This window comes from Odontesthes bonariensis, chromosome 22 (genome assembly GCF_027942865.1).
Source record: "Odontesthes bonariensis isolate fOdoBon6 chromosome 22, fOdoBon6.hap1, whole genome shotgun sequence".
NCBI classification, from domain to species: Eukaryota; Metazoa; Chordata; class Actinopteri; order Atheriniformes; family Atherinopsidae; genus Odontesthes; species Odontesthes bonariensis.
In genome coordinates this window covers 8,345,765-8,369,979 of record NC_134527.1, presented here as the reverse complement: position 1 = coordinate 8,369,979, position 24,215 = coordinate 8,345,765, and the positions used below count along the sequence as shown (strand labels likewise).

Below are 24,215 nucleotides of genomic sequence, written 5' to 3'. Positions count from 1 at the left end.
GAAGTCTCTTAAGTCTCCATTGGGCTCGACAGAGAAGAGGTTGCTCAACATGGAGATATAAATTCCAACTCTTACAGTGTCTTCAGTAGAAACAGATGTTTGAGGAAAGCCGATCCCCTCTTTCAGCAGCGTGGCTCAGAGCGGCTGGAGAAACGCGACACTAATCAAACCGAAGTGTGGGAGTGCTGAACATTTACACAACAATTTCTCAGTTGTTTTAAATAACAAAAGATTTGGTGTCATAAAACAATATTTGGTGTGGCCTTTGAGATCAGCTGTTTTTTGATTTCCATGCGGCCATTTAGTTAGTTAAAGTTTAGTTGAGTTAAACCGAGGGATGGGGAAAAAAGAGAGACTAAAAGCTTGTGCGACTTTATTCATTTTACCCGGAAACTGTAAAAGAAAGACTGCGGTCCTGTTTTTCCCAGTTCGGCCACCACTTAATGATCAGGTCGAAAAACCGGCCCTGTAACTAACTTGTGCTTCAGCAGTATCAAAGCTATTGTCCTTAGCTGTTTGAGCTAATTGGGAATATCCTGGACAGAGCAGGAAGGAAGTGGTTGGACTGAGGCAGAGCGGCTACTCCACTGCATAATAAAACTATTCCCATTCTTCTCGCACATCTTCCACCATGCTGTGCACTTACAGGCTGGTTGTTCAGAATTCTCAGAAAATGCTTCGACCACAAAGTGGTGGAAGTGGACACCCTTCGCACTGATCACGGCCGAAAGGTTAATAGGAAACACGCTCACGCCTCAAAACTTTCGACCCTGAGGATGTTGAATCCTGCATGTTTGTACGAAGGGAAGTAACCTGAATACAATGGCAATTTCCTTTTCACAAGGCGAAAAGAAGAAATCCTGTGGATGGGGAGTTTATGAAAGAATGAAAAAGCAGTGTGCTTTAGCGGATATGTGGTCAGATTTCTGAATACCATTATTGCAAACCATAGTTACTGTAGACAGCCTGTCTCAAAAGACACCTGAAGGCTAAACAGTTTTTTATAACAGAAAAATCCATGTACTAAAAGAGGATATGAGTGACAGATATGCGAGAGAAGGTAGAGTCTGTAGAAAAAGTGTGATAAAATAGCATTTATTTCACAAAAACATACCAAGGAGGAAAAAACCAGCTTATAGTGATATCTGTTGTACACATAAAGCAAGAAAAAAAAAAAAGACTATGTACATCTGAAAGAGGATGCCTGAGTGTAATTTGAGTTGTAAGAACCAAAACCCACAGGCTCCACCTAACAAACTGCAGAGGAGCACAGAGAGGTCTGTCCACCGCACCGACAGAAAACTCCACCAGAGTGAAACCGAAACGCGTCGACACAAAACGGACACAAAGCAGACAACTGTGAACCACAAAGATCAACCAAACTGCACCGTGCCATCTCATTAATTCAAAGAAAATGCTCCCGTCCTGCTGTTTAAACTAGAGATTTGATCGCGTCGCACGTCAAATGAACAATAATGACAAAATCTTTACATTCTTCTGATGTTTTGCGTCGATCTAAAACTTTAGTGAGTAGGCTGTTGGTTGAATTAAGCTTTAAAAAGCTCAACATATTCATTCTAATTCATTCAGAGTGAAAGACTTCTGCCTAAAAATAACTTGTGACTTTTCAAGATAAATTGTTGCAGAAAAGCTGTACGAAAATGACTCATTTATGGTTCCAAAAGCATAAAGTAAAGCATGTTAGATGAGGACCAACTCAGTAATCACATTATCCATACAGTAACTGTACAGTAACACAGCTTCATATAACTGGGGAGAAAGACACAAATACATGACACCGGGAACGCTCTCCAGACATGGACTCTCAGTCCTTAATGCTAATGCTAATGCTTTTCTGGGGCAAACTGCCTTCGGAAATGATCATCTGTGATCACTTTTGCCATATTTATCAAATTAATTCAAGATTGAGCAAACCATGTCTGTAAAACTACCCCCTGCCCCCCAAAAAAGGGAAAAAAAACAAAACTGATTCATAAACACCACATACAGTATGACATACATGTTTCTTTTAAAGTGTGATATACAATAATAATGTACATGTAAGCTTCAACTGGATCCATGCATAATATGTGGAGCTAGCTTTAGAGAACATACAGTCGTCAAACCAGAGAGTTTGACTCAGGTGCACCTTGTGTTTCTAAAAGACACAATCAGTCAATAAAACGACGTTATCTGGAGCAGAAGATGACCACCGAATGGAAGGAAGGGAGAAAGAAAGAAAGAAAATAACTAACTCTCGAGTCCGTCTGCAGCAGCTGGTTCCCCAGCACACAAGGTGTGTAGACTGTATCCGAGGTATTTTCAGAAGGTAAGTGCTGGCCATGCACAAGTCAAACAGTTTCAGTTTCGCTAACTTACCGTTTACACACTTAGCTTCATAAACCCGAGGCTCAACTGACCAGATAATGACTACTTGGGCCAAATGCATGAACCTTTTCCTGCACACAAACAGGGATGGTGGTCAGAATGGGTGCACGTGTTGGAGAACTCTGAAATGAGGTGGAAACGGAAGAGAGGTGACAGAATTTAATAAAAAACTATGTCACAGAGCTGGGACGGTACTTTTTCCCGCCGATTTAGTTTCTTATTGTTCATTTTCAGAACGTGCCCTAATTGTTGGGGCTATAAATACTGGCAGCCATGTGTCAGAGTTGTGAAAAGTGGCTGTGAAATATCTTGCTGATGAAGCTTTTAAAAAGATGCATGTCTGTGTACTCTGTAACATGTGCTAATCCGCTGCAGATGAAGGAAGAAGTGCTGCACGTCCTCCAGCAGCTCTGATGTGCGTTTTCTCTCGTCTGTGAGCAGACCGTCTCTCCCTTTTCTTTTCTTTCCAAATCAAGCGAATTTTCTCCAACTTCACTTTTAAAAGTCACAGTTTTACATTTGGCAAAACCGAGCTTCGTTACCGTTGCCGTCGTTGTCGTGTCCATGTAAAGCTGTGGTGAACACAATGCTTTTATATGTAAATCAGACACGAAGGTAAAGTGCCCATCTGAGGCTAAAAATGGAAGTGAGGCTTGTCCACGTGCACAGTTTCATGTTGACTGAGATAATAAAAACAAACCTCAACTGTGCGCAGCTTTATAAATCTGAAAAAAAAAAAACATTGTGTGTTTCTGCCGCTCTGTTTTATCGAGGTTCCCTCAGAAAGTGTGTGCAGTTCTATGCATCTGGCCCCTCAGCTGGTACAGTTTACCGGTCTGCTGTAGTCCTGCAACCCGAGCCCACCACTACGCTCCCGGCCTTCCCTTTTCTGTGGACTGTTCAGATCCTCACAGCGTTCACTGCTCTCTCTAAAGAAATGTCAAAAATCTTCAGCATACTGAGACCATGTTATTTGCTGCGGTGTTCAAAACCACATGCTAGCATAGCTGTCCACAAACCGCCTCACTTATGTGAAAGGAACCGCATGTCAGAAATAGAGGAAACCTGCGGCTCCAAATGATATTGACCATTATCTGCTGGCCTTTATGCTCCCTCTCTCATCCGTTTACTTTGAAAGAAACTTAATAATAGAACCTCTGATCATCGCTGTGAGATGTTTTAACAAAGGTTTTCTCTCTACTTACAAAGTGCTTACAATCTTTAACTAGCCTTCCCCCCGTTCTTATTTCTGAGTGAGCAAGCTTGCTCAAGGCTTTAAATCCAGTCACTTTTTCCCCATTAAATTGGTAACATTAAGTTTTTTTTTTCTAACTGTTACTAAATCTAAACAACCACAAACAAAGAGTTAATTACATAGACAAACATGCTGAAATGGTTTCTCTGCACAGTAAACACATTCATAACTCATCTTTACTGCTTTTAGTCATTTTCAAATATTCAATCAATTCTTGTTCCAGATTTTCAGATTGGGTTCATTAGTTTCATATTTCCTTTGTTGACATCATCGTGGAGTCTAAAGAAAAGTCATTTTTTTATGAATAAAAACAGCTGTTTTATCAGAAAATATTAACATATTAACAGCCAGTAAAAAAAAATAAGACTGTGACTGTTTGTGTTGTTGCTGTTAAAGAGGTTTACTGTGAAACCGTTTCCAACCTTGCTCTGATAGAGCAGTTATTAGGGGTCTAAACTGGACTGCGGCACATCTGGGGTTTGATATCCCCCCATTATATCAATATAATGTCAAAAATGCTGGTGATTTGTGAAAGGCCAGTATCTCTCCCTCTTTCACTTCTTTGAAGTCTTTCAGCTACACACAAAAATGCACAGTGGATGGATTGATAGAAAGAGGTATAACAGAAGTAAGAAGAGGTAAAAGACTACCTGTACTTAAAATACCGGACAAAAACATGCAACGTAAAAATCATCCAACACAATGAGATAAAGTCTATATCACCCAATCTGCCCTCCCTGGATCTGGTAAGTGCATAATGTCCCTCAGCCCAGGAGCAGGTTACAGATTGCTTTCTGCCCCACCAGAGGCCATAATGCCCACTGTTGCTGCTTTGGCATCAGACACACACATACGCACACATACGCGCGCCCACACACACACACACACACACACACACACACACAGGCAGAGGTTATGCTTCGTTCACAGCATTGAGTCAGTCGGTCGTCAATGTAAAAATGGACGCATATCAGTCTGTTCCTCCTCACAAAGACACAAAAACAAAAAGAATGTGAAAGGTCCTTGGTGGTGAAGAAGAGGCAAGTTGTCCCAAAATAAAATCCTATGTTCTCTTGTTTGGCAGCTGCACTATTTGTCCTTATTTGTTGCTCAAAAGTTCAAAAGGCACCCTTTGCCAAAAAAGGCCGAAGAGCCATTCCACCTGAAGCAGTCGTGAGTGAACTCAAATGTTTTCCGGTGCAGTGTTTCTCCTAAAGTCCGCTGAGGAGTAAACCATACTGAAGTGAACGTAGCAAGGTCCATTTTCTCAGTTGTTGGGGGTCTGCTGATGCATTATGGGTGTCACCATTAGATAACACAAACTTACCCCTCAGTTAGGTTTTAACTACTGGGTAACGGAGCTCTCCGTGGGTCTGTCCCTGTTGCCCTGGAAACGCTGTGCTTACTGTAACTGAATGTGGCCGGTCAGCGTGTCGCAGTGGTGAGGGTAGACGCTGACTCACTGGTGGAGCTGACAGGTAGAAGACGCTTCAAGTGAGCCTGAGAGGGGGAGAGAAGCTGATGAAAAATGGAGGAAGACAAGACGGGAATATGTGAGGAAGAGAAGAGTAGAGAGAAAGGGCAGCAGTGCAAAACATGCATAACTCATAACGTAATTAACCGCTGTCTTGAAAGCACATTTCTAAATAGCAGAGCTGGATGAGAGATATGAAGAAAAACCTACAGGGTTATAATCTGTGAGTGTGTGTGTGTGTGTGTGTGTGTGTGTGTGTGTGTGTGTGTGTGTGTGTGTGTGTGCGCAAGCCTTATAATCACAAGTTGGCTGGCTATCTGAGGGGTTGTCAAAGGTTGTTTATAGCAGCTCTTTGAACCATTTTGGTTCTTACTAAATCATAACATCGCTACGCTCTTCTTCTTCTTCTCTTTGACGACTTTCTGTGGTTGTTATTTAAATCCGAGGGTAGAACAACTATTAATTGGGACTTTGAATTATCAACATCCTCTGTGTGTACAGATAATTAGACGGTTCCATCCGTTTTCCATGCAAAGTAAACAAAAACAACCGTTTGCGAGCACCACTGTCTACTCGCAGCAAACGGAAACTGAAAACAAACGGAAAGCTTCGGAGGTTAAACTGACTACCTTGAAACATAATGGCTGCACTCTGTGCGAGTTGCATCAGATTGGCATCGACTTCATCTTGACCATAGAGGTGAGTTCTTGTATGGTGGCATGTTCCTGCCGCCTCTGTCTCATCCTGGAAATATAGAAATATCAACATGTAATCTCACCCAGAGAGAGATATAAATAGACACCACAGAGCTGTGGGATGTTATTTGTGTGTGTGTGTGTGTGTGTGTGTGTGTGTGTGTGTGTGTGTGTGTGTGTGTGTGTGTTTGTCTTACCACACAACAAAGATGAGGGAAAGGACGGTGGTGAGGATGAACACGGAGAACAAAACCAGGAGAATTACAAGGCCCAAATTACCTTCATCCTCATGTTTGGAATCTGGGTGGCAAGAAGGAGGCAAACAACAGATCAACTAAACAAGCCGTGTGGGAGATGAAGAGAAACGGAGACAGAGTAAAAGCAGCATTTTGGAGAGCTGAAACGTGAAGGTGAGGATGGAAAGGGAGATCAGAACAGATGGTCTGGCAGCAAATAAAGAAGGCAAATAAAATAGATTGAAGTCACAAACATAGATGAAACATATTTCACACAACTGATTTATTGTCTTCGGAGCTCCTGAGTGTAGGAGCCAGCAAAACTGTGTGTGATCTTGAATTTAATTACTCCCTGATTAGAAGTTCTCTGGCATCATCACAGCTTTCACACAAACATGCACCGATATGAATTTAAAACGAAGAATTCATTTCCACACACACACACACACAGAAATGAGATAAAACATTACTCTGAACAATGAAAGCAGTCAAAGCTGAGACGTAAAAAACTTGCACTGACATCTGTAAATGACAGCAGACCCTCACACACACACACACACACACACACACACACACACACACACACACACACACACAGTCTGTCTCACTGGAGAGCAGATTGAAGAATCGAACAGCATCAGTCGCACTTCTGTCAAACCCAAACAAATATTGTGGGCATCCTGCATGTGTGCATTTAAAGGCCTCAGTATGCAACTCCGTCGCTATCCGACTCCGTGGTCACGCAGAGGCTATTAATCCTTTCGAAGTTCTCTGTCGGGATGTCGGATACGCAGGGCAATTCACCTCCCGATCAGTAGGCGGCGCTACGCTAGACGACCTAATCTCGTGACGTCTATCGTGAAAGTCCTTGGCACACAGTAAACTCTTTCAAAAATGGCGGTGTTGTTGTTCTGAGAGGAAGGAGCAAAACCGGAAAAGTGATTCCGGAAATGATGTTGTTAGCCGACCAATCACAACCCTTGCGGTCTCCGCGAGTCTAGATAGGAATTTTGGCCGATGCACGCAAGCAACGGAGAGCGTCTCTGGGAGGGTCTCCGTGGCCTTTCCCGGACGACTAGAAATCAGGCTTTATGCAGCATGCTTTAAACTGCAGGCTGCTTTTAACCATTTTGTTTTTGCCCGCGTGCGTGTGAGCTGCTACGGCACAGTGTAGAAAACATGACACCCCGCAGGTGCAATTTACTGCAATTATTTGTAATTGAGTGACGAGGACAGGCACGGAGTGTTTGCACCGTTCTGTCTGCACTATAATAACTGTAAATAATGCCTCCAGATCTTACTGCAGCATTAATGACTGACGGGACATTGAGTTGCTACCAAAAAAAACAAGGTACAAAACATGTTCATCCTGCATTCACCACAGCAGACTCAAACCCAGACCGAGATAAGATAAACCTTTGAACAAGCATAAAGCAACAAAGCTGACCCAAGCGTTCATCTCCTTCAGTGTTGTGACTTCACCTCAAAGTATATAATGGATTCGCTTCTGAATCTAACAGAACCCATGCACTTAAATATGAGAGGAACACCCAGATCCTTTCAGCAACTTGTGGGACAAACCGTAATTAGGTTGTGCATGGATATGTTGCCCTAATAAGCAGCAGTGAGTAGTTGACGAGGGTGTGAAATGTGAGTGAGAAAACCTGAAACATTGCTCGATATGTTATTATCTGAATTGTAAATATAAAAATACCTTCAACTACACAGCTTTAATAATACAGCTGTGTTGGTGTATGCTGTAAACGTGCTCTGGTAGTGGAGCGTCAGAGTTCCAAGCTGCCATTGAATCCAGCATGACAGTGGAATATGTTGAAGACGCGGGAGATGGTCAGTTGACGAATAAAGCAGCAAAACTTACAGCTGAGTGGATTTTATGTCCGCTTTCTTCCAACAGAGCGCGTCTTTGTTTATGTGTGTGTGTGTGTGTGTGTGTGTGCGTGTTTGCGTGCTTGAGCAGATCGTGTTTTTTAAAGTCATCTGAAGAAACAAATGGGCCTTACTATGCGACTTTGCGGTAGAGGTTTCAGGCTTGGTGCTGAAAGGAAAAATGTAATCTGGGAACTCGTCTGGCTCCTCTGTAGGGTCAGGGGTGGAGGGGGCTGCAGTGCAGAAAAACAGACACACACTCAGCCTTCTCATTTCCACTAAATCGCCAATCAGCCGATACTTTTACTTTAGTTTATATTCATTTTACATAGTTACTATAGATTGTTTTATATGATTTATCAGTAAAAATAACTTTATAAATACACACATCTTATCATTTTCTTCCCTGATCAATTCCTACTGATGTGTTTGTATGATTTTATATTTCTATATTTGTTGATTAACAAATGACGTGACTCATAATGTGGATAATTTGCTTCTTTCTATTTTCCCTCTGACCTTCCCAGGGTTTGACAAGAACTGTGGGGGTCCATTCACTCCACCGGCTCCCTGAGTTCACCTCATCCCGGGCTCGAACCTGAACCTGGTGCAGGTGGCCAGCCAGGGCATCAAATATCACAACTTTACTGTCCTCGGAGTAAATCTGTTTGAAAAAATGAGAAAGACACTACAATGAATAAGCGTGCGTGCACACACACACACACACACACACACACACACACACACACACACACACACACACACACACACACACACACACACACACACGACTGCAGCAGAGAATGAGAAAAAGGGCTGCTGATAAGATGGTGGCCATCTCAATCAGAAAGCAGCTTTTTTGGGGGGTGCATGACCCAACATTCGTGTTATTGTGTTTAGCCCTACCATCGGATTTCATTCTACATTGGAAACTGCATCTATAACTTAATGCTTTGTATTCTTTTTTTTTTTTTATTTACTTCATATACCTGCAAGTACTTGATTTGTCAAAGCAGGCAGTTGTCATGAATTGATAAGAATCGAAATGTGTTACTACTATAAATCTAATCCACTCTTTAGATCAAATCTAAGAGCAGCGAAAGTAAAAACAACAAATAAATAAATAAAAGAAGAATTTCAATAAATGTTGAAATGTGGGAAACTTAGGTTCTTTTTTGTAAAAATGCAACTTTTTTTAAATATGTCAACGCTCCCGTATGAACAATAGTAGAGTGAAACATGTGGCTTGGTTGACTAACCTCTGACCAGTATTTAGAGCCCTGTGGCCTGTATCTGATCTGAAACAGTAGGGGGAAACTATCATGGAGCGGCCAGGACGTCGGATTGTTCCATGAGACTATCAGCTTTTTTGGAGAGTCTTCCTGTTCTTCAGCCACAACTGACTCTGGGGGGTTTGGTTTCACTGCAAACAAAACACAGGCAGAAGAAAGGTTTTGATCCATTTTAATCCGCAAGCTATTCCCCGTGTCAAAAATACTGTAAGAACACTATTCAAGCTCAATTTCTCCTGCAGTGGTTATGTAAAGGAAACAGCCCATTGCAGTAAGATGTGATTTGACGGATACGGTGAATTCAACAAGGAGTGTGCAGTGTTTTTCTCTGAAGAGGTTTTTCTCATCAGAAAATGATGCCTGTCTCATCTCTTTTAAAGTCTCACCCTAATGCTGTGAATGATTCTGTTCCACAGCAGCAAGATTACTATGTGTACAAAAATATTTCTGTGAAGAGTTATGGTGCGAAAACGAGCTTCAGTTTACATGGACGAGTTCAGCCACTGGAGGGTTTTTGCAGCATTTTGCAAAGCAAATTTTCATCTCAAGAGTCAGTAGTTAACACCACAGATACAATGTACCTTAGCTTAACTTGTCACATAACGTACTTCATAGGATTTTTTTAATGAGAATGAGCCTAGTGGGAAACCAACGTTTTCAGCAGCTTTATCCCGCAATTATGGCGGCTGCCAGCAACGCCAGGTATTGAGATGATCAAATGTGAGCGTACATCTGCAACACTGACAAACAAGCTCTAATTTGATGTTTTCTTTGCAACTGGCTGAAGTCTGTATGGTAACTTCAGCCTGATGGAACAACACTGCTACTCTGTATCATTCTCACATGCTCTGCCAGGGAGGAGAGTGTGCTGAGAAACTATGACCAAAAACAGCTGCTTTATCTGCTTCAAGTGCTGTGAAAGCATGACCCTGGTGAGCCATGAAACTTAACCATTTGAACAAGTCACCTAAAGTGAGTCTGATGGAGGCCAGCTATACTCGGAGCCAATCATTGTAGTTGTTATTGAGAAATGCAACAGCCCATTTCAGCTGAGTTGAATTTGAGAGCAAATGAAAATAAATTTTGGATGAAGAGGACTAAGACATACAGTCTCCGATGTATATGTGTTTTTCATATGATCTTACATAGCTCGTGTAGCCTGAATCGACTGTATGTTGTCCAGGACCCAAGAGCATTGGTTTCTGTGATCTCGAGTGTGTGGATGGTCTGCCAGAAAGCAAGGTGGTCTACATCACAATGGTTGTTGGCGACGTCCACCTCGCACAGCTTCCGATCCTTAACATTGCCCCTTGAAAACAAGATAAAAGTCTTTTATTCTCTCATGTAAAATACAATGTGAGCATATGGTGAAAAGCACAATAAAAAGTGTAAGTCGACCATCACTTCTGTACGTTAAGGCCACTTTCATCTTAGAGGAAGGAAGGAGGCAGAGACAGAGAGAAAAGAGGCACAGAACTGTTTACATCACATTCCAAGCACAACTCTGTGGCATCGGCTTCATATTTAATGCTGTAAACGCCCGTTCATTCATTTCAGTTGCATTTACTGGCTCTTACCAGATGAAGGCGCTGTACTCAGCTGGCAGGAAGGTCTTTACAGACTCCATCCAGGAGCAGCGAACATGTGTGTGATTGGGCACTTGACAGGAAATTTCCAGCTCCCCAGGGGGATCTGGAAAACAGGAGTCACAGTTCTTCACAAGACTGAAGGGGAGTTTGCTTTTTTAGGGGGGCTATTAGATGTAATGTTTTCTCTGTCTTGTCCTCCAATCTAAAATGAACACCTCTTGACTCTGGTGTTCTTCTCATAAACCAACATGTTCAGAGGAGGCTTGAACGACAAAATGCAAAACTCCCTATTCCTTAAAAGGGAGCTTAGTTAGGAAGCCTCTTCCTGTTTAAGGCAGTAACAGGAAGTTGAGGGCTTTGTGATGGCCGATAAGACCCGCTTCCTCTGAGGACCAGTAGCACAGTTCCAATCATCCCCGTTTTAATATGTTACAGACAGAAAATAACCATAAATTATGTCATTAAAAGTCAAGGCAATAATGAGATAATACCAGATTAAAACATAATAAGACAATGAATTATCCAACAACAAAATACAGCAAGGGACTGAGAAGCTTTATCTGTAAACAGGGGGGTGTATGCGTATTTCTGGTGCAAACTTCTTTTTTTTTTTTTGAAGACGCATACCCATGCTACATGATGTACACCAGTTCTGCTCCCTGATAACACCAAGGCTGGCTTACAAACCAGTCACAACAACACTTACAGCCCAGCCTGAGACTGACAGAATGGAGGAGGAGTCCACTGCCGTCATAGCAGCTGTAGTCGCCCTGCGCTGACTGGTCGACGTTCAGCAGGACTAATCTTCCATCCGATGTCACTTTGTGCCATGGCAGCACCGAGCTGTTGTTGAGATGCCACACCACGGGTATCCTGGTCAGAGACGTGTTGGAAAGCAGTTGCATTAGTGACACTGCACCCCACAAACCGAAACACTGAAAGGAAGTCGGCTCGGACCTCAATTAAAAGCACAGGTATTCCTCCTCTGTTAAGTCAGATCTCATCAGCCTTTTTAAGCCCGAGTAACAATTCATGCACCGTTTTTCTTTTTCTGTACAGCTTTTCCATCTCAGAGATGAAATCATTCAGAAATGATTACAAATTATTAATAAAAAGCACACGTTTGATCAAATGTAGACATTTACATCTGCTGCTGTTTTCTTGTTACCTGTTTTGTGACTTCCCACATGCCAGTGTTACATTTGACTCCAATGGCTTATACTGCACGTCTGACACTGCAAACACAAGACATCACATAAAACAATAAATCACATTGTAGTCTGGCTTATAGTATCTTCACAATGCCCACTCTGACACTCTGAAAAGTATCTGCATCATCTCCATTAATGTGATTCAGCCTCCACCACTTACAGTATGATCAGCGCTGTTACAATAACATGACCATACAAGGTTTGGGATCCGGCAGACATCGGCCTTTGGCACACACTACAGAGCTGCTGCAATGTGTCTCTTTTTTGTTATTGTCACTACTGAAATATTACTATGTTTCAGCAAATCCATTCTGAAAGCTCCTCAACAGATGGAGGAGGAGCAGTGAAGCACTTCCATCAGGACACCAACACCAAATTTACTCCTGAACGCCATTAGGAGACATTTGGAAAATAACATTAAACTTAAACCTCAGTGTAATATGAAGTGGGTAAAGTTATCTATGTGTGGACGATGATGATGAATCTTTGAGGCACTCACATACATCTCGACTTTTTACCTGCAAATACAACCATCATATTGTTTCCCATATCCATCGGGATTGGTTTTACCCGAGGAACATTCATCCAAAGCATCGTCAACTAAACCTGAATGAACCCAGGTGGGAGCATGACTTTAAGACACCTGTATCGAAAGCAAAGCCTGTGAACCCACAGCAATCAGTTTGATGAATCGCTGCTTTAGTATTCGACTACACTCGATGAAGTCTCCGTTTGTACGACTGATTTCATAAGAAGGCTGTGAAACTGTTACCTGGTATCAGACTAAATTAGGGAGGGGTGCAGATTTGAAGGAATACTAAGCGCAGTGTGTGTATACCCGAGCAAATATTTGTGGTGGCCGTCGTAATTTTCAAGTTGATCCTCTATCGGCTGTACGTGGATGTGTGTGCACGCGTGTTTAGCTTGGCTTCGTAATGTGAAAGCGAGCATTTACGGCAAATCGAGAGTGAAAAACAGAAGCAACACTTGGACTGCCAGTCTGCCACGCAAACAGCTTCATTAGCTCTCGGTCACTGAGGCATGCACACTCCCTGCTGGCCTCTTCTCTCACAGCAACAAACAATTAACCCTGGGTTTGATGTTTTTCCTTCTTCACCTTTCATACATTTAACTTTTCTTCATGTCCTATAGAACAACAGCGTTGGTAAAAACTATAGCCTCCAGGTCTCAAGGGGATCAATTGCATCAAAGTGGATAGACATATTATTGATGCCTTTCAAGGGCTTACTATGTCACTCCCAACTTAAATTTTGCACATACTTAACATAAAGGCTTTAACTGGAGGCTCTTTAAAAGTTTGGCTTTCACTGGCATCTTAAGTTCTCTTTTCTGGTCATCATGCCTTCGTGGCTGCATAAACTGAAAACAGCTGAGGAATAGAGCAGCAACAAGCTCCGCAACAATTCTGTGGCTGCATTTACATTTTTGAGAGCCGAATGTGGAAAAAGAAGACAGAAATAAAAGCGAGACTTTGAAAGGCCAAATTGACGGCCGCTAATAATGTTGCGGCGTCTGTGGGAAATTACCGATTACATACAAACACAGGAGATGGTCAGCAAATCTGAGCTTCCCACACAGCTGGTATTTATGTGACTCCAAAGCAAGAGAGGTGAAAAAAAAAAAAAAACGAAAAAAAAACATCTTGATCTTTCACTATTTTAAATCAGTAAGTTCACGGCTGAGATCAGTCAAAATGAAAATGTCAACAAGGGTGCTACAGGACTACAATTACAACAGGTCGGAATCAAAAACCAGATTACAGAAACTAATCCACCAACAGAGAGATAAAACCAGAAGTTAAGGCTCTAATCCCTCATGACGCCTTGTGTTATTAGAGGTGAAAAATAGAGTTACACTAATTACAGTACTGGCCAAGAGATTGGTTATACATTACTAGTACTGTGTGTCGGCACAGTTTTATTAAAAATAACTCTCGGCAGCACACCACATCACGGGAGTGCAGGTTGAGCAAAACTAGACCGAGATTGTGGTGCAACAATACGCTCACAACACTGCCAAAACTTTACAGTGAGAGAGAGAAAACCCAAAGATTTGCACGAGATTCCTCAGAACACTGGGAGGAAAAAAAAGGTGACGCAAAACTCCACAAAATCAATTGGGAATGAAAAATGTTTTCCTCTCTCTCTTCTTATCATTTTCCCACCGCGTCAGGCTTTCCATCTCCATAAAATGTCTGATTCGGTACCACTATCGCCAGTTTTAACCAGATTTTTCTCTTTTTTTTTTATTTCCTTTAACCACCAAAAACACAGTCTCTGCACGCTGCGTTTCTGTATACGAGTTCGCTACCTGGGGCCTTAGTGCGGTGCAGAGAGTTGGCTGGTCTGAATGTGTGTATTCATGTTTTATTGGCAGTGAAGTACATTATTCCCCAAACCCACAGCGTTCCACTCATATCTGATTCTGCCTCTGGCAAGAGCACCCCGACATGTGCACACACAGGCGTAAAACCACACACATTCACACACAAACATACGTTTCCATACGCATACCCACACATGCAGACGCACACACGGCAACACATAAAGAAAGGCTGCAGGTTTCTCCTAACATTGAAATCAGATGGCAGGGCAGACGCAGAAATTGCAAGCTGGATGAAACTTAGTACTTTCCAAACAATAAAAAAAAAAAAAAAAAAAAAAAAAAAAAAAAAGACTGGAGCTGCTGAGGGATAGAATAAATGGGAGGGAAAAACTTTTGACAACTTAATCTTAAGGTCTTTGGGCAGGCTATTCTTTTTTTGTTGTTGTTGGAATGATTAATGTTACTGAAATAAGAGAATGATTTGTTGTAGGGGCAGAATGACAGTCGGTCTGGAAAAATGACTTTTGCAGACAGAGAGAGAGAAAGAGAGACAGTCTGACAGGCATATTATGCCCTTTTTCAACAAGTTGGCACAATTTCCTATTAAAGGTCTGATTAAAAAGCCATTTGCCCTCAGCACAACAGCTGTCTTCTCACCCCTACAACACTCCTCAGACTCGCCTATTTTAGCGGTGGGGAAGTGAGCAGCCTCTCTCCCACCATCCCGCTGCAACTTTTGACCAAAACTGGGGAGACAGAAAGTTAGTCAAATAAAACGCGACTGTTTTACACAACCATGCAACTGTATCAGTTTGAAGCAGAGTCAGACCCTGAACAAGAAGGAGCTCCTTTGGAAGTTCGACCATCAAAGGTTTCAGCAGGACATTGGTGAAAGGTTAGTTTTAGGGGTTTTTTCTCAGTTGCCTGAAGACAGTCATCCCATCTGTCGTACAGCAGACCATATGTTACACGTTATCAAAAGCCTCTCGTGTGCAATTCGATTCAATAAACGCAAATATAATGAGGCTATTCTTCTAGTCACACCAACAACACTCAAGCTCACTATATACATAGATATGTCAACAATATTGATCTCCTAAGAGAAACTCTCTAAGTTAGGTGCCAGTAAGCAATGCTGTCTCCAGACAGTAAGCAGATGGATTACTGCATTCAAACACTTTACATATATTCACCTCATTACATAATGAAACTGATCGTTCTTTGAGTGTTGAGCTAACCCAAATTGGTAAAAGAGTCCGACGGGAAGTGGGTTTTTTTGCGACACATATGCAGTCTTTTGATAACTCTTTCCTGAAACATTACCTCCAAATATATGGTTTATCAACTGGGCTCTACTGTCCTCTGAGGCAAGGGTTAATGCTGCTCAGTACAGATAGAAAAAAACAGAAGAGGCAGGGTGTACTTGATAAGTGCCGTAAGTTTGCACTGAAGATATGAACAGACCTCAGTTAAGAAAAACTGCTAAAGTTGTTCATTAAAAAATCCAAATCCAAAATATGTTTTATGGTCCCTGGTCCCTTTCTTCTGTAGTAAGTTTAGATCCCATAAGTGCCCCCCCCCTTACAGTTTACAAAGGAATCCAGGCCTGATCCTTACAAGATTGTTTGCCATGTGTGTGCGTGTGTGCGTGTGTGTGTGTGTGTTTGTGTGTGTGTGTGCATGAGTGTGTATGCCCAGGCAAAGCTATTGTCACATTTCGTATAGCGCTGTGCAAAAGGCCTCATTTCTTTATACTTGCTTATTGCTTTTTAAAGTGGTCTTGAACAACAGTTCTGCTGTCTTTTTGAAGGACTTTCAAATTATTTTCTTTGGCAGCTTTTTTTCCTACTTATTTTCAGCATAGTTCTTGTACCACACGACTTTCAGATAAATGTTTTGTTTTTTTCTTCATTCACTGATCTATGAATCATTTTAGGAGAAAAAAAAAAATCCACCAACTTGATAAACCAGTGTCTGGTCTACAGACAACTTATACAAAGAACCTATTCTGAATTACTTCTTTAGGCAATTAGCATTACTCATAGCGTGTTGCAAAGAAACATCATTAAGTTTAATGTCTTTAGTTTCATCTACAAAAATACCAAAGATAAAACAGTATGACAGGCATAACAAAGTATTTTTGAACCAACGAGGCAATTTAATAAAGTAGATGGATTAACAGAAGGGTCAAAAGTTATCTTTCAGGTCTTTTTCAAGGCTCTGTCTTTGTTTGTCCAACATATACCCAGCATCCTCGACTGTTTAATGGATGTGCAAACTGCTCAGGTTCAAGGACTGCACTGGCAATGTGTGGAAAAGCAACAGCCAATACTTTGAAAAACCTTCAGAAAGCCTGGAGAACTATTGCTCAAGTCCACTTTAAAAGATTACGACGACTTCTGGAGCAAAACAGAAATAAATTAGAAATTACAAGTGGCTGAAGACTATTTTGTGGTACTGTGTATGCTAAAAAAAATAAATAAATAGCTTTCGCTGTAGTGCGCCTCAGAGATGTTTGTGTGTATTTGTGTCCGTTACCTTCATCAGCCTGAATCCGAGCACGACTGGGATGCAGTGACCACGACAAAAACCAGATGAATGTCAGACACAAAGGACTGGACAAAAGGCCTGGCATCTAAAGAGACAGATGGTTGGGGAGAACTCGTTACGATGATTAGAAGATATTGAGGCTTTATTGTCAAACCTGAAAAATGTGTCAGAAAGCAACAATGGCACATCATCATCATCATTATCATTATCAGCCCTCTAAAACAAGAAACTATGAAAGGGAAAAGCCCGAAATTCTCATGTCTTTGGTTAATCTCCTCCCTAAAGAGGCAACAAAAGAGTGAAGGGGAATCACTTGACAAATCCAACCATAAATGCTGTAAAGTATGTATCATGGACTTTGAAGTTTAGAAAGTATAGTGACGATGGTCAAAACCGTCGCCTCTTTCCCTCATGGTGGAGCTATCAGTGCAAGTTTTTCTCAAAATAAAAAATAAAATAAATAAATAAAAAAAAGAGGGAAAAAAATCCAATACACACGAGTACTTGAATTGAGACGATGCCAAACACGGAACCATAGAAATGTATAAATAGTGAAATTAGAGGCAGCACCAAGACCTACGAATGACTGCGTTGTTTCTCTATAATAGAACTTGAACAAGTTAAAACACTGGCCAGTGTTGAGCTGAAATCATGCCTGAAATACTGAAACTTAAAACCCGAGACAAAGCCAACAGCACTGATGCAATCCGTTACAGTGCTTAAAGAATTCTGTATTTCTACAAAATCATTCAACTTTACAATTGAAACTTCAATGCCAAGTTTGTACAGAAACCAAATGACACTAGCTCTGTGGGTTGAATAACAGATGGAGTCAGCACAAAGCAGAGGGCACACTCATTCATTTCTCCTTTCAATGTCAAATTGCATTGAACAAAGAATAAAGAGGAATGTGTGATGCATTCGATGGATGGATGGATGATATAAACAGGAGGGTCATTAAGCTTCAGCGTCATTTAGTGACAGAGCACAGTGTGGTAGCAAATCAAACATGTGATGAATTTTTCTCCACCTCTCAACAAATTAGAAAGTTATTTTTTGTTTTTCACCAACCTCATGCCTAAATTACTTGACACTCAACACAAAGTGCATAATTAATGGTTTTTAAACATGAAAATGAAAGTAGCGGATGGGAGAGAGGCTCCCTCTCCCTCCCATAGACTGTATAAAAAGGACAAACAACCTGATCTGCTGTTTGACATGAAGTCAAAGTGCAACAACCATGGCAGCTGCAAGCCACACACTCCAAAACATCAATTCAAAAAGTTTCAGTTTCTCTAAAGAAATACTTTCCAAAAAGACCTCATTTTGACACATGTTTGATGGAGTTCTTTTCTTCAGTGTGCTGGTGGTCCATCTGAAAATAATTGCAGAATTCAAAAACAATCAGTCCTGAAAGACTTATTTTAGCCCAAATCAGTTCCATGCTTTGGAGGCATCCATTATTGCGACGTTTTGTTGTCGTTATGTAATCATGGTGTAAAACCATGTAGTAGAGGAGTTCCTCACACTTATCCAAAGTACTCAACACTGTACTTCCTTGTGTTCTCCGTTTTTCACAGGCGAAGGCTTGTCAAGAAACAGAGCAAAGACGTGCATACATGTGGAAAAGAGGATCATTGGTTCAGTTTCATCTTCAAACCTTTCATTTCACTGTTTGTGTTAATAATAGAGAGACACATTCCCTTGGCTTTTTGTGGTTTTTGCATGTGTGTTCCATGTAGTATCTTTGGTTAAGGTTACAGACTGCATATCACTAACAATGACAGTAAACCTGCTGGTTTCTACCCCTTTCTTATGTTCTACCAACTAGCAAAACACCAGCAACCGAATCTTGAGACACTCCTATCGTACTGCGACTGCCAAAATCCGACTGAAGAAGTACATCAACTCCAGGACCACTATGTGGTAATACTTGCTACACAAATAACCTCAACTTTCAGGTTTGCTAACAGGTACTTCCAAACATCTGCTGTGATTTACAAACCGTAACCCTGTAACATCTGGTTCTTGGCATCTTTGCCAAACAGATCATCTGTTTGTTTAAGTCTCAAAATAAATAAAAGAAAGCTTTCGCTGGTAGAACAAGTTATGGTTTACGCAAGTGCTGTGAGGTTTCTTGGTAATGTTATACACTTTGGACACAGATTAATAATATTGGCAAATGTTAGTAGAAGTCAAATGAGAAAAATCAAAGCAAAAAAACAACAACTTAATTTTGTCATATTACTGTCTTGTTCAACAGGTTCTGCAGATGTCTCTTATAAAAAATAAAATAAAAAAAGCACATTTTCGTCACATTGCCATTTTTCTGTCTGCATATGTGGTGCGTTACCAACATCTTTTAACACAAATTGCAAAACAGAAACTTTTAAACTCTCACGTATTCTCACAGCGTTGTGCAACTAAAGTGTAAAAGTTTTAATATTCTTCAGGTTTCAAACATCTAAGCACCTGTGAAAGAATCCAACAACTTTATGGTTTCAATAAAATCAATAAAAAAAAAAAAAATTTAAAAAATAACACACCTTACATCCTTAGAAAATTTGAAAATCCACAGCATGCTTTATCACTTGTTTGGCCATAACTTAAAATCCCCCATACCACCTTATTTTGACCCCACTAAATCAAACATACAACTAAAAACTGGAGCAAAAAAATGTCACGGTCCATTTATTACCACACCAAAGGTTCATGGAAATTTCTCTAGCGAAACCTTCAAGACATTAATGTCACTATTAAAAATAAAGATATAAATACGGCACATCAAAAGGTTCACATCCACTACTGGATAGTGGATTTCCTCACCTCCCTTTCAGGTCAAGTGCTGCAGGTGTATCAGCCAAAACCAGAAAAGGCAACAGTGCAGCTGAGACAAAGGCAACCCTCAGTGCTTCCAAAGCCAAACCCCACCCCCCCAAAAAAATGCTCTTGAAGTCTCTGTCGGGGCGCAGAGACAAACAGCGTTTCCACTGGTTTCCTATGATGTAGCGCAGCAGTGTTACATTCGCCACTGTATCTTCACACAGTGCACTCAGCAAATTTAAATCTCACTGCCATCTCACTCACTTGGGTTGATTCCCCCTCCCACATCAATCCCCCTTTTCATTTTTTTCCCCCTAAGCCTCTTTACTTCCAGTACATTCCATGATTGCAATCCAGCTGGAACACCAGTGAACTCTACTGTTTACAGGCTCAGGTATATGCAGGTGCAGAGACCTTATCCTCATACAAATTACGCATGATTAACTTTCCACAGGGTTTTGATTATTCCCCCCTCAATATAAAACTTGAGTATAGTTAGAGATATGCACATGTATGGCAGAAAAGTTTACTTAACTCAAGGAAAGTTCTTTAAAGTTACTGATCCATTCTGACTTATCAGTCTACAAAGGCCTTTAAGAGGGCTGGAACCCTACAAAGATGAGATTTGCGATTGCGTGTGTTCAACAGAAAAACATGTTAACGTTCCTTGTGGTGTCCGTTCATTTTTCACATTACAAACAAAAATTCCACAAGTGAAACAGCAGGAAGTATTGTATGTCTGCAAAGTCTAAGCGGATTCTAAAGCCCAAAGACACTTTTTTGTTGTTCACCACTTTCAATTTGTTCTTAATGTTTTTTTGGACCTTGAGGCCGCTCCTCCCACAAATGCCAGAACATACAAGGTCCAACAAACACATTTATTTGGTTTAACTTATTCCCCATCTGGTTTTCTAGAAATAAGAGAATGGGTAGAGATCAAACCATGGGAAGCTGCGTTTTTCCCATGGCTCTTGACACCTTTCCTTCTATCCTGCCTATTTCTCATCATCCCATTTCAATCAGTTTAATTTTGCTGGCTCTGATCTCTAACTTACATAAGCAAACATAATTACACAGAGGTCTCTAGTTCTCCTTCCCTAATAACTGGTAGCAGAGCTGAGAGCCAAACGCTCATCCGTTCCTTGGCCAGTAAGCAACAGATTCCCGATGATTCTTGTAGCTGAAGTTCATAACCAACAGAACTCTAATTATACATGGTGTGAACAGAATTGAACTGAAGTGATGATGCTTCTGCTTCTAACATAAATGCATTTTTACAGTGGCAGTGAATACTGAAAGAAAAAACAAAACAGCAACTTAACTCATCCATGCATTCATCTCCAGAAGACTCGATTACTGTAATGCTCTTTTAACTGGACTTCCCAAAAAAGAGCATTAAACATCTGCAGCTCATCCGGAACGCTGCTGCTAGAGTTTTAACCAGGACAAAGAGATCTGAACACATCACAGCAGTTTTAAAATCTTTACACTGGCTTCCAGTCAGTCACAGAATAGATTTTAAAAGCCTTCGAATGGTTTACAAATCCCAGAACGGTTTAGGCCCAAAATACATCTGTGATATGTTCAGAGAATATAAAGCCAGCAGAGCTCTTAGATCCAAGGACTCAGGTCAGCTGGTCCAGTGCAGAGTCCAGAAAAAACATGGAGGAGTAGCATTTAGCTGTTATGCTGCAAACAAGTGGAACAAACTGCCAGTGGAGATTAAACTTTCACCAAATGTAGACATTTTTAAATCCAGGTTAAAAACATTTATTTTCTCATGTGTCTATGCATGAAATCTGCACGATATCTTTTAATTTATCTGGACTGTTGCTTGTTTTTAAATTAATCTAAATTATTTCATTTGTTTCTCTTTATATTATTTTATGCATTTTTAATACTTTTTCCACTCCCTGCAATGCTTTTATTTTATGTAAAGCACTTTGAATTGTTTTGTCCATGAAATTTGCTATATAAATAAATTTGATTTGATTTTGATTTTATATCTCAAAGCAAGATTCAATTCACCTTTTGTGTCTGAGTGATATTCTGTGATAAGGTAACTGTAACTGGCTGTGTGCTGAACTGTGGTCTCATAGAGAACTTTAGCTAAGAGAAAGTTGGACTCTCAACCACAGCACATGATGCTGACAAAACAAAATACTGAATTAAGAACAATTCAACTAAGCTCTCATCTCAGCCTTTTGGTACTCAAACTACTGGAATCCCTATCAATCTAACAGTACAAAACCTCTGTCAGTCTGGCTGGATGTCTTTCAGGAATTAAGTGTGAAAAATCACCTTTTCACCCCGTATAAACATGTTCACAATGAACCATGATCCCTGTAGCTCCCTACTAGCTGATGAAACGAAGTTCTCAATACAAAATAGCCACCATGTTTATGTGTGTGTGTGCATGTGCACACACGTGTGAGCTCACAAGCCTATTCTCTGAGTCATCCTTCTACTGTGACTCTTGCTGCAAGACCCGGAACAGACAGTGGAATGTAGCCATGGATATTGTCACTAGGATCCATCCCTAAAGCAAGAATTCCCACATTTACAAAGACATAAAGTAACAGATGTCACAAATCCACCTCACAGCCTGCAGAGTTTGCTCATGAAAATAAAAACTGAACCTATTTTGTAGACAGTATAACAGACTGAGTGGTTGAGAATAATTGCAAAAAAAATCCTTGGTGAAAACCTTCTAAGTCAACATTAACAAGGGCGACACTCGAGGTATCCTGGCAAAAGTCAAACACCAGCTGTGCCTCGAAGCACAGGGGAAAGCGAAATAAAACGCAGGAGTGCGGAGGGCAGGCAACAAATTTTTTCTATGTTGTGAAAAAAAAAAGAAAAAAACCAGACTTCATAATAAAATGAGGTGTGCACACTGACAATGAGTAACCAAATCCAAAAGAGGCTCTTTATTAACCCATCCTCTCTGTGGCAGCACAATCCCACATGGTGAGTCACTCACTCCAGCAAGCCACAGCACATTCAAGCAGCTTTCCAAGAGAAGAAACAAGACAGAGAGAGGGCAGAGTGAGGGATGCAAAAGAGGGGAGGGGATGTTAAATACAGTTCAACCAGGCTGACAAAGCGATTCATGACAATCGAAAAAAAAGTCAGCTCTGTAAGGCAAGTCATGTAATCCTCTGTATACACACACACACACACACACACACACTTTCCCTGTCGTTTTGTTGTGCAGTGACATGACAGATCATCACAGGATGTCCTGTTCAGAAGAACACATCATTAGAGTCCATGTCATGAATTAGAAATTAACAAAGACTGATGTTTCAACCTACTGCCTACACAATGTGCTAATCAGTGTGTGTTTATCTGTGTGTGTCAAAGACAAAAGTGATGACAAACGGAAGGGTTAACCGACCGTAACTGTGTGCACAGATGAGCGTGAGGGCAAAAAGCACACGGTGTGACAGCATGTGTGCGTGTATGTGCACTTAACTAACAACATAGCACGGTCAAGCCTAAACGGAGGGGGAAGGACTACAATGACTCTGGTGTTTACCCAGGTCACTATGGCAATCGCTGCACGCCCAGTCTGTTTGACCTTTGCAGGAGATAACAACACTGCTGACAGAGGGCTGCATGTTTGTGCGTGTGTCTTTACTTCTATATGTTAAGCTTCACAGTACAAGCTTTGATCCATGTGAGTTTGAGGACAAGCAGCACATGTTTTTCTTTCTGAGACAGAGGTGCTCACTTTCTTTAAATGGGTGGCTAAGCTTGTGGATCGAGAGCCACTGGAATCCCATATCCTCTTCTTTGTTCATGCCTCGTTCAGATCATTTCAGCGGTTAGCGCCAGTTAGCGCATGTTTACTGGCCCATCAGAAAAGATAACACGTGAAGATGGGCTGCATCAGCGATTAAGACAAGATATTTACAATATCTGTAAATGAGATTTAGTCCCAACCCTACTGCGTATTGCTTCATCAGTCTAATAGTCGCACCTGTTACTGTGTCCAATTTTTTTTTCCCTCAGTCAACAAAGCCTGCAATGGAAGAATCAGACGTAAAACTGTGATGCCTTACTAGCTGTCGCGAGGGACAACATATCCACAGTTGAGCCCATTCACTCAGCAGGATATTCTGATCAGCTCTTGAGCTGGGGTGGAAAAACTGTGCCTTAATGGTTTGTAACACTAATCTATCAGTCAATCAGATAGCCAAGAGGAACCCAAAGAGGATAGAAATCTTTAACCAAGAGGTAATGACAGTTAAAGATTACAGAGTAAGAACATTTCTTGTAGTATGCAGAGAAAGGTTCTGCCAGACATTAAAATCACCACCATCTGCTGAAAGGTTTGGAGTGCGCATGAGATAAGGCAAAAGCTGGAGAGGAAAAATGAAAGGTCATGTTCCTGAGAGAGATAAGAGGAGGCGATACGCACAGGAAATCTGTTACCAAAGAAGGAGATGGAAATGCAAGAACAC

The 24,215-nt window shown here is 41.1% G+C and overlaps 1 protein-coding gene across 1 annotated transcript in view; it reads right to left on the bottom strand.

Moving 5' to 3' along the window:
• Window positions 1-1,079: 1,079 nt before the first annotated feature.
• il11ra (interleukin 11 receptor subunit alpha) overlaps window positions 1,080-24,215 on the bottom strand; it is a 40,004-nt gene continuing 16,868 nt past the window's right edge. Inside the window, exons 2-12 of the mRNA XM_075455406.1 lie at window positions 16,912-17,008; window positions 11,985-12,051; window positions 11,523-11,689; window positions 10,805-10,919; window positions 10,373-10,536; window positions 9,195-9,358; window positions 8,455-8,599; window positions 8,070-8,168; window positions 6,010-6,112; window positions 5,747-5,861; window positions 1,080-5,143 (exon numbers count right to left, since the gene is read on the bottom strand). Of these exons, the coding sequence (XP_075311521.1) occupies window positions 5,783-5,861; window positions 6,010-6,112; window positions 8,070-8,168; window positions 8,455-8,599; window positions 9,195-9,358; window positions 10,373-10,536; window positions 10,805-10,919; window positions 11,523-11,689; window positions 11,985-12,051; window positions 16,912-17,008 (1,200 nt within the window). The 3' untranslated portion in view covers window positions 1,080-5,143; window positions 5,747-5,782. The remainder of the gene's footprint in view (window positions 5,144-5,746; window positions 5,862-6,009; window positions 6,113-8,069; window positions 8,169-8,454; window positions 8,600-9,194; window positions 9,359-10,372; window positions 10,537-10,804; window positions 10,920-11,522; window positions 11,690-11,984; window positions 12,052-16,911; window positions 17,009-24,215) is intronic.